Source organism: Octopus bimaculoides, chromosome 2, assembly GCF_046866305.1.
Source record: "Octopus bimaculoides isolate indiv1 chromosome 2, ASM4686630v1, whole genome shotgun sequence".
Lineage (NCBI taxonomy): Eukaryota > Metazoa > Mollusca > Cephalopoda > Octopoda > Octopodidae > Octopus > Octopus bimaculoides.
This window is the reverse complement of record NC_142929.1, coordinates 41,801,147-41,813,063: the sequence shown is the minus strand read 5'-3', so window position 1 is coordinate 41,813,063 and position 11,917 is coordinate 41,801,147. Positions and strand designations below refer to the sequence as shown.

The 11,917-nt window shown below is 35.2% G+C and overlaps 1 protein-coding gene across 7 annotated transcripts in view; it reads right to left on the bottom strand.

Annotated features, from left to right (window-relative positions):
* Positions 1-8,188: 8,188 nt before the first annotated feature.
* Positions 8,189-11,917, bottom strand: part of LOC106884225 (uncharacterized) — a 42,468-nt gene continuing 38,739 nt past the window's right edge. For 6 of the 7 annotated variants that reach the window (XM_052976726.2, XM_089344152.1, XM_052976721.2 and 3 more), the window contains exons 6-7: positions 10,167-10,272; positions 8,189-8,443 (exon numbers count right to left, since the gene is read on the bottom strand). In XM_052976726.2, coding sequence (XP_052832686.1) covers positions 8,344-8,443; positions 10,167-10,272 — 206 coding nt within the window. In that variant the 3' untranslated portion in view covers positions 8,189-8,343. The remainder of the gene's footprint in view (positions 8,444-10,166; positions 10,273-11,917) is intronic. The other variant, XM_052976719.2, reaches the window with a different exon arrangement.

The following is an 11,917-nucleotide window of genomic DNA, read 5'->3' as shown; positions in this document are numbered from 1 at the left end:
GTTGTTTGTTTTATTTTTCTTGTTTTCTGTTTTTTCTTGACAGAAAAGGTGTTTGATGGAAAGTATTCCAACTATGAACATCTCATCCTTTATCAGGCATAGTTGTGTGGTTAAGAAACTTGCTTCCCAACCATGTGGTCTTGGGTTCAGTCCAACTCTGCAACATCTTGGACAAGTATCTTCTGTTATAACCCTCAAGCCAACCAAAGCCTTGTGAGTGAAATTGGCAGATGGAAACTGAAAGAAACCAGTCCTGTATGTATGTGTAGATGTGTAGGTATGTGATGTGTGTCTGTACCATTGTCTAGACATTGTGTGATAATTGGAAATGAGCATCAGCCTCATACAAGTAAGGTTGTTTGTTTCCAGTCTTTTCTATAAAAAAAAAACCTATCTGATCATGGGAAAATATTACCTAGCTTGGTGACAAATTCCCTCTGACCCATACAAGCATGGAAAAGTGGGCATTAAATGATAATACACGCACACACACACACATGCAATACATTATGCCAATCTCTTAAAAGTTAAACTTAAAACAAAGTGAAATAACTACAGAAGAAACTGAGGCACAAATCTGTTTACAAGATACAATTAATCTTTGTTGATTGGTTTTTAAATAGTTCTCAAGATCAAGCTATTAAATTACATAAATGTGTCTCTTTTTTATATACTAGGTTGTTGCCCATTGCTCCCATTTTGTCCTCCCCTTCTATTCAAAGTGAAAGTTTGTTTTTTTTAAAGTCTGTTACAGTGTGTATATGTTGGAAGGCATAGAAACATACACATACATACATGTGCAACAGGCTTTTTCAGTTTCTGTCTACCAAATTCACTCAAGTTTGGTTGCTCTGGAGCTATAATAAAAGGCACTTGTCCAAGGTGCCATGCAGCAGGACTCTACCCAAAATCATGTAGTTGGGAAGCTGATTTCTTAAACACTGCCCTTACCCAATGATTTATTGGGTAAGAGCACTTAACCAATGATTAATGAAACATGTACCAGTATTATAATGAGGTTGATTCAACTGATTCCTTCACTACGAAATATTACTAGAATTCACAAGCTAATTTGTCTACATTCATTTTTCTCGTCTCTTAAAGATAGCCTGTCTGTTTCCATACAGCCTGTTAAATTTTTAAAGCTGCTTGAATGTTAAAAAATAATAGTTAGGAAATTTGCATCGCAGATTTTTGGAAAATGTTCTATACTAAAACCTCAGCTTGATTTGACCTACTTGTGAATAAAATTTGGTAGATGGAAACTGTACCGAAGCCCTTTATATATATATATATATATATATATATATATATATGAGTCCACTGCATTTTATAGCAGATACAGCCGTAAGCTAATGACATTCATAAGATAATCATTTATTCCTTTGTCATTTCATTCTGTTATATATATTCTATGTAGTTGTGTATTTGTTTCTGCATGTTTCATGTTGGTACTGCTTGGGTAGTAGTGTTATCTTTGTCATGTATAAACAGAAAATCTAGCAGTTCAACAATTTGATGTTGTAAAGAGATGAGAACAAGTGAAGGATGGTATCTAGAAGGTTATTGAATACTGTCTCAATAAATTTCATCTGACACATGCCACCATCGAAAAGATGGACATACAATGGAGTGCTGAAAAGTTCCTGGCTTTAAGGGTATTGCAAAGGGCCTGGTTGGAGGCCCAACCTTCTGAATTCTTTTAGAGGGCTTAAAAAAAAATGAAGGACTTCTGCAATAAGTGTGTGAATCTGAGAGGGGGGTATGCTGAATAAAACCATAATTAACTGATCCTCCTGTATTTTCTTTTACCCAAAGCCAAGAACTTTTCAGCACCCCCTTGTATATAATATATATATATTTATTTTTCAGGCTAAGATATTAATCCTTTTGTTACCATATTTCTGATGAAATTCACTGCATTTTTTGTAATTAATTTTGAAAATGACACATTTAATAAAATAACTTAGTCATTATTAACCTGATATCTGGTACAAAAGTTAACATGAAATATTTTATGTATGGTTTAATTTAGATCATTTTAAAACTGGAATTTGTTTCATAGAACCAGCAGTAGTTTCAGGAGGGCTGGTTTCAAAAAGAGCTGAACTGTATGTAGTTGTGAACCTCTATCCAGTTCAGAGGTTAAAGAGTTTGGGGGAAGCATGGAATTACCCCTTAGTTATCACTGCTTCTGGGTCAGTTCTGACTTGAGGTGATAGTACTTATCAAAGGGCCCCAGTTATGGGTCAAATTGCAGAAAATAGTATTTTGGCTTGAACATATAAGACTCAGAGGGCACTGGTGTGTGTGAACATGTTCTGATGTTTATATGAACCAGTTGTGCCTAAAGTTACAGATCCTGTAACACACAAAGGTTAACTCAAGTAAACTGTAAATAAACTGGCAGAAGGCAACAGAAATCCACTGCTGCATATTTCCCAAGAAAAATCATAACTCTTCAGACTTTCACAAAGACTATGATCGCCAATGCCTGTAGGCATTCACACACACATATATATACTAGTTTTTAGTTTCCTGGTTTTCTTTTTGAACTTTAGATTTCTGGATTTTACTGCGGCCCATTATGCCTTCCTCTAATTTAAACTTTTAGTATAGCGTTCATAGCCTCTCTCCCTTAATAGCTCCCTGTCAACCAGCGTTCTTGTTTCTAACGGTTATTTACTTAGCTATATAATGTTATAACTCGTACACAACCTTAGCACTTAATGCACGTCTTGCTTTGGTATGTTGGTTCCCTGACGATGAATTTATGTGCAATTCCAGCACCTCTTACTTCTTTGGAGTAGAGTGCACATAAAGTTTGAAACATATGCAGGAATTAAAGGAACTTGTTGATTATATGCATTTTGCTCCATTTATAATTATTCTTCATATCTACTAAAAATACATCACTTTAATTTGGTATTTCTACCTATTAACCGGGTATGATATCCCAGTTTTCGTGTAATTTTTGCTACCCTGGTAACTATTAACATATTTTCATTATCAAAGTTTTTTCAACTGAGATAATATTAATATATACATAAATTAAATATATATATATATATATACACAATAACAGTTTGACTTAGCTACACAATTTAAAATAAGACATGTCAAGCTAAATAAAATCGCTGTCATCCATACATACACACTTGTCCATTATAGTTGCTGGTACCATATAAAATACTCATGCCAGTGCTGTGTAAATGCGCCAGTGACACGTGTAAAGCACCCAGCATTAGTAAGAGCATCCAACCATAGAAACCATGCCACAACATCAATTGGAATCTGGACAGCTCCTATCAAACCATTCAACTCATGCCAGCATGGAAAACAGACATTAAACGATGATGATAATAGGTGACAGTGACTTTGATGTTTCAGCCTGCTAATCTTTGTCAGATTATCTAACAGGTTGAACCTTTGGAGTCACTCACCCCTCTTGTAAAAGTATAATAACTAAATACTTGACAAAAAGTAATAAATAATTTTGTTGAGTTTGGGGAGAGTCACACTACCTTAATATCTAACACAATCACCAGTTCAATTTCCACTCTCTTTTACTTGTTTCAGTCATTTGACTGTGGCCATGCTGGAGCACCGCCTTTAGTCGAGCAAATCAACCCCAGGACTTATTCTATGTAAGCCTAGTACTTATTCTATCGGGCTCTTTTGCCGAACCGCTAAGTTACAGGGACATAAACACACCATCATCGGTTGTCAAGCGATGTTGGGGCAGACACATACATATATATTCCGTCTACCAAATCCACTCACAAGGCTTTGGTCGGCCCGAGGCTATAGTAGAAGACACTTGCCCAAGGTGCCACGCAGTGGGACTGAACCTGGAACCATGTGGTTCGTAAGCAAGCTACTTACCACACAGCCACTCCTACGCTATAGACTCATTTATTTTATTTTATTTTTTATTTGTGTTTTCCAAAAATTTTCGTTGTTTTTGCAAGACAAAAACAAAAAAGATTGGAAATTGAACCGGTGAATGTATTAGATATTAAAGCAGTATGACTCTCCAGACAACAAAATTTGTTTCAACACATAAATTCACAGAAAGAATCTTGAAAAACAGATACAAAAACATAATTCTTCAGTTTAATATTAAATTACTGACATAAAAACAAACATTTACATATGTGTGTATTATCAACATCATTTTTTATATCTCTGCTCTTATCTATTGGAAAAACACAACTTTACATATGTAAATTGAATTTCTTTATAATCAGTCTTAATTTAAAAAATCAATAAATACTAGAGTTGCTATCAGTTTGTGTCAGTCACCTTAGAGACATCAAGTGTTCTCAAACCCCATACTACTGATTTCTTCTGCAAAAGAGAGGTAACTGCAATCTGTCAGAGAAATGAGTCCTGCAAGGTAGAGTGTCACTGGCCATTCTCCCCGGCAACGCCATTGCAATCATTACTGTGGGGCACAAATAAACAATCCATTTGTTCTGGGGTATGTGACCCATCACCCACTTCCCCTTCTGCTGCTTAACTACCCCCCTCTCTTTTTTTTCTTTCTTATCTCTCTTCTTTCATGTTTAACTTACGAGTTAAGTTAAATTAAGCTAATACCAACATTTTTTCAAAGGTCTTTCACCTTTAGGTAGATTTTGCCAAACATTTTCTTATCTATCTCTATATTTATCTTTAAACTGAAGAAAAAAGTGTTAAGGAGATGAGAAGAAATGATATAATTTATTTTTACCACAACATTCAGAATGATTTATACTTCAAAGATAAGAAGAGAGCATATTAACATGTTTCTTTGGTTGACTTTTGCTTACTTTAACAACCTGTTAATGAAGTATTAATGAAATACTAGAAACAAGCCATTTTTGTTTTTTGTTTTTTTTTTTCTTTTAATAATTATTATGTTCACTGATCACTTAGTTCTGAAAATAATGTTCTGTTAGGTGCAAGCATGGCTTGTGGCAAGCTTGCTTCCCATCTACATGGTTTTGAGTTCAGTTCCACTGTGTGCCACTTTGGACAAGTGTCTTCTACTATGATCCTGGACCATCCAAAGTTTTGCGAGTGGATTTGGTTGGCAGAAATGAGAAGAAAGCATCATATGTGTGTATGTGACTGTTTATCCCGCACCACCACTTGACAACCAGTGTTGGTTTGTTTGTGTCCCTGTAACTTAGCAGTTCAGCAAAAGAGACTGATAGAATAAATACTAAACTTTAAAATAAGTACCGAGGTCAATTTCTTTAGCTAAAAACCCTTCAAGATGGTACCCCAGTAGAGCCACAGTCCAATGACAGAAACCTTTCCCAATTGCTTCTTACTTAGGCATGTAAACTGTGATCTTTTGATCACAGCTTTCCTGTCTGCCACTCTCCCAGCTGAAGAGGATTGGCCTGCAAGAAACCTGTGCCAGTGCCACTTAAAAAGCACCCAACACACTGTAAAGTGGTTGGCATTAGCAAGGGCATCCAGCCATAGAAACCAACCTAAATCAGACAAACCTGGTGCAGCTTGTCAGCTCTGGTCAAACTATCATGGAAAAATAGACATTAAAGGATGATGATATGTGTGTACCCTGGTCTTGATATGTGATGGTTGTAAACGAACATCATTGTCATGCAAGCAATTTTGTTCATTTACAGTCCTTTGTGTAAAAACTTGTCTGGCCATTAGGAAATGTTACCTTTCCTAGAAACAGGTGAGAGTTGGCAACAGGAAGGGCATATTCTGGCTGAACAAATTTCATCTGAACCCATGCAAGCATGGGAAAACTGACATTAAATGATGATGATACTGAGTGATTATAATGCTAGAAAAGGACTAGAAGAGTTATCACCATTAAAACTGCCAAAAGTCCATATGGACAACATAGAGACCAAATAATAGAACAAAATTGATATGTATTAACATTTCATAGATTGATCTTTTTGATACCAACCTGCCAGAAACTGCCTTCAGCTCTATAATACAAATTTCCTGTTTTAAAGAGATCTAAATTAAAAACCTATCAAAATTTCATGTTAATTTATGTTTTAAACACCAGTTTAAAAATTCAGTGTTATTTTACTAAATTGTTCATTATTTTCAAAATTAAATAGTAATAAAGGAAATATATTTCGACAGAGATATGGTAACAAAAGGGTTAAAATAACTTTAGTGTGAGTATAAATGAATGGGTCAACATCCAGATTTAGCAAAGGAACATCATCATCATAATTATTTTTGATATTTCACATGACAAACTAATCAATGACTAGACAAGTTTTTATGACAAACATAAACAATAACACTTCCATCTAAATGGTGACATTGTTTTATACTAAAGTGCATAAACAATGAATACAAGAATACAAATGGAAAGACAAACGCATGTATGTATGTATATATATATATATATATATATAAACGTGAGAGAGTTAAGGGTTGGGGGTTCAACCCACTAAGGGATAGTATCTATCCAGTATACTGCTGGGAGGGTACCCAATTATTGCTACGCTAGTGCTATACTAGGTGCAATCAATGGGAGCGGGTAAAAGTGGAGGTTTTACCCAAAATTTGTGAAACAATTAGAAAATGGAGGATAATATGCTGAACCCAACTACTTGCAGACGGTGTATCCCGTTGAATTCATTAATTTAATTCATAGCAAAAGTGACAAAAAAAGGGGAGAAAAGAAAAAGAAAGAAAGAACCAAAGCACAGGTGTCTATGGCAGACTATGGTTTACATATAGAAGTACAAAGTACATAAGGAATTAGAGGATGAACAGAAGTTTTGCTATGAATTAAATTAATGAATTCAACGGGATACACCGTCTGCAAGTAGTTGGGTTCAGCATATTATCCTCCATTTTCTAATTGTTACACATATATATATATATATTGTTCTTCAACAAGAATAGTATTGACAGTTACTTCAAAGTTTCAACCAGCTAAGCCATCATCGAATTGTAATTACAGTCCAATGATGGCTTAGCTGGCCAAAACTTCAAAGTCACAGTCAATACTATTCTTGTTAAAAAATAATAAATTTGTACTCTACAAAAAATATTGAGTAATCCTTCAATTTAATGTAAAATTGTTTTTATTATAACATAAAAACAAAAATTACATATATACACAAGGTGGTGCCCCAGCTTGGCCACAGTATAATGACTGAAACAAGTAAAAGATATATATATATGTATAGTGAAAATTTCAGAGCTAGAATTCAATAGGTTGGTGGGGTTCTTAGATTTAAAAAGGATTAAGTTCTTTTCACTATACAAAGTATATAGTTCCTTGACCCATTATGTATGGCACAGACCATTCTGATACTCCACTTAATACTGTATGGGATATTGTTGGCCTTCAGGTCCCAGATATGGCTAACTTAGTGGTTTTCTTCTTGTCTATGATGAAGAGAATAAGAAACTCATCTTCCCATCAGAATTACTACAAAATAGACTAAATTATTTACATTAGACGGATATGTGTCCTCATCTTGTTTGTTGTTACCACAATGTCTTGGCTGATTTACTCTCCAGCCTTCATCAGGTGTCCTGGTGGAATTTTGAACCCAACCCTGAAGGCTGGAGAGTAAATCAGCCGAAACGTTGTGGTAACAACAAACAAGATGAGGACACATATCCATCCAATGCAATTCCTCATCTCTAAAATACAGAACAACAAAATAGACTGTATTACAATTTATGTTTTCCTTAATGTTGGTAATGAAATCATCATCATCATTTAACGTTCATTTTTACATGGTAGCATGGGTCGAATGGAATTTGTTGGGGTGGATTTTCTGTAGCCAGATGCCCATCCTGTTGCCAAACTTCACCTGTTTCCAAGTAAAGTAATATCTCCCCATGACTAGACATTTCTCAGAAGATGGAAATGGACAGCACTTGCAGGATGGTGACACTGGCTTACAACTATCATATAACCTCAAGGCAAGGAGACAGCAACATACATACACACACATATGTATACAAGCTTCACTCAGTTTCCACCTATCAAATATGTTCACAAGACTTTGGTCAGCCTGGGACTCTAGTAGAAGACACCTGCCTAAGGTGATACACAGTGGGACTGAACCTGAAACCATGTAGTTGAAAAGCAAACATCTTACCACAAAGCCACACCTGCACCTAATAATATAAATAACTAATAATACAAAAAATATATTATAAAATAATATAAACATATAGTTTCAAGATTTATTTGAAAATGTTTCTTCATGATATGTCAATCAAACAGCATGAACTATGGGAATAGCTTTGCAAAAGATTTACTGATGCTTGCTAAAACTGATCAGTTTAATGCAATATCTATAATGTCGGTATCAATCCTATCAAACCTTAGTAAGTATCAGTTAATTCTGGATCAGATGAGTTACTAAAAAACAACTCTAGTGTCTGTTCATCAAATTGCTCTGGTTGGTTCAAGTATGCCATCCATCTGTAAAAAAATAAAGGAAGAAAAGTTAATAACCTTAAACTTAATTACCAACGATTATTAATTGAGCTTAGGTAGTGAACTGGCAGAATCATTAGCATGCCAGGCAAAATCTTTAGAAGCATTTCATCCATTTTTACACTCTGAGTTCAAATTCTACCAAGGTCAACTTTACCTTTCGTTCTTTTAAAATCGATAAGTACCAGTCAAGTATTGGGATCAACTTACTCCTCCCCCGAAATTACTGACCTTGTGCCAAAATTTGAAACATTTATTAAGCAAGCTTATCCTGGCTCTTTACGTCAAACATCACAGAAGTCAACTTTGTCATTCATAAAAGCAAAATGGCAGTAAAGATGATAGACAAAATATTGTATGGTATTTGGTTATGTCCTGAAATCAGATCTCATTCATGTCCCCTTTACCTTTTATTCTTCTGGGATCAATAAAATAAGTACTAGGGGTTAATGTAATGAACTCTACCCTTAGAAAGTGGAGCTTCAGCATGGCCACAGTCCATCATCATCATCTTTATCATCATTTTCTTCTTCATCATTTAACGTCTGTTTTCCATGCTGGCATGGGTTGGATGGTTTAACCAGAGCTGGCAAGCCAGAAGACTGCACCAGACTTTACTGTCAGTTTTGGCATATTTTTAATGCCTTTCCTAACACCAACCACTTCACAGATTGGATTGGGTGCTATTCATGTGGCACCAGCAAGGGGTGTATTGCTATGGTTTTATGACTGGATGCCCTTCCTAACACCAACCACTTTACAGATTGTATAGGGTGCTTTTCACATGGCACCAACAAGGTCTGTTTTGGCAAGTAACAAAAGAACAGCCCTGTTTTCCGTCGTTCGAAACTTCAAAAGAGTTTGAAACGTGACCGTCAGATAAAGGAGATTCTATCATTCCCGTACAAAAACATAATATTTATTTACTTCTAAATTTTCTGACTATTATTAACCCTTTAACATTTAAATTACTTTAACTTCAGATTACTCAAATGTAATGATTATTAATTTACATTGTTTTGAATTATCAAAACATGCATTATCTCGTAGCTTTGAGTTTGTTATAATGGGATTGTTTATTTTTATAACAACATTGTAGTGTAGGTGCAAGAATCCAGATCCGGCCAGTTTGAACATAAAACAGGTAGAATATTTGGACTAGATATGGCTGGTTTAAAGAGTTAATGCTTTACTTTTTCAAATGTTGAGAAACTGTGAAAAGACTCTCTCTTGGCCAAGGTTTTAATTGGAATATTTCTTTATCAGGAGATTTACCAACTGGCCAAATTATCAAAATATAAGTTCACCAGTCAAACAGACTACAGTTTATATATATATTTACTGGTACTGAACAGTCAGAATACATAACTCTCGCTAATCCAGTAGACATATCTGTGATTTAGTATTATAGGCAGGTGCTACTCATTATTGTAAGCAGTGTAAGCACTATATACCTGAGGAGTGTTTTGTGAATTTGCAAAGATGGTTTCACTATTGTAATAGCAGGTAGTAGAGGAACAACATCAATTGTATTATAACCTCAAGCACTCAGAATCACTGGTCTAATGGTTCTTTAATTACGGGATCAGTAGAAGAATTTTGGTGCTATATAAGAAAATGGTATTTCTGTAAAAATGATTATCATCATCCAATTTGGAGGATTATAATGGTAAACCTTATCAAAAATTATCAGAATCACAATACTCACCTGCCAATGTCAAGCTGTGGTATGTTGTCAACTGAAAGACAGTCGTCTAACTTTTCTTTTAGTCCATCCAAGACATCTAGATCTTTAACAGAAAAAAAATTCTCACCTGTAGATAATCAAATCAAAACCCCAAATGAATTTATTATTATTATTATCATTATTTTAATTATTATCATTATTATAATTATTATCATTATTATAATTATTATCATTATTATGATGAGGAGGAGGACAACAATGATGACGACGACTATGATGATGATTGTTGCTGCCACTGTTTAATATCCATATTTTAATGTCATTGTGTAATGTCCACATTTCCATGCAATTTGTTGAGGGAGATTTTTCAATGGCTGGATGCCATTCATGTCACCAACCCTTACCACCTTCCAACCAGAGTAATATTACCCAATGGCCAGACATTTATTTTTCATACTAAAAACAAACATCACTTGTATGACGGTAGCACACATTTACAAATCATCACACAATGCCAAGACAAACACACATTATCATCATCATCATCATCATTTAACATCCATTGTCATGTTGGCATGGGTTGGACAGTCTGACCAGAGCTAGCAAGCTGGGGAGCTGCACCAGACTCCAGGCTGAGATGGCATGATTTCTACAGGTGGATGCCCTTCCTAATGCTGACCACTTTACAGAGTGTGATGGCTACTTTTACGTGGCACTTGACAAGTGCTTTTACGTGATGTCACATTGGTGCTTTCGTGTGTCACAGCACAGGCACTTTTACATGTCACTTCATGGCCGCTTTTACATGTTGTTGTATGGGAGCTTTTACATGGCACCGCATGGGCAGTTTTACAACACCGCCATGAGTGCTTTACACCACGTCAAGGTGTTGCAGGATACAGGTTTCCTTGAGTATACATATATATATATATATATATATATACATACTCTTTTACTTGTTTCAGTCATTTGACTGTGGCCACGCTGGAGCACTGCCTTTAGCCAAACAAATCAACCCCAGGACTTATTCTTTGTAAGCCTAGTAGTTATTCTGTCAGTCTCTTTTGCCGAACTGCTAAGTTTCGGGGATATAAACACACCAGCATCGGTTGTCGAGCGATGTTGGGGGGACAAACACAGACACACAAACATATGCACACACATACATGTATACGATGGGCTTCTTTCAGTTTCTGTCTACAAAATCCACTCACAAGGCTTTGGTCGGCTTGAGGCTATAGTAGAAGACACTTGTCCAAGGTGTCACGCAGTGGGACTGAACCCAGAACCATGTGGTTGGTAAGCAAGCTACTTACCACACAGCCACTCCTGCCTATATATGTATATGTATATATATATATATATATATATATAGAGAGAGAGAGAGAGAGAGAGAGAGAGAGAGCATGAGTCAAAAGTAGTGCCCAGTTTCTGGGAAGTCATGCGTTTCTTTGTTGTTTTGCAGATTATTACTGGCAGTTTTGAAAGTTACTAAATCATGTATCATGTTGTCAATACTCTTTGATATCCCAACCTGTAGAACAAGAGTTAGGAGTCAAAAGTATCTCCCAATTGGAAAGTCATACATATGAACCCCAGAACAGGAACTGGGCACTACTTTTGATTCATCCTATTTATATATATATATATATATATATATATATATACACATATATATATATATATATATATACATATATATACACATATATATATATATATATATATACATATATATATATATATATATATATACATATATATACATATAT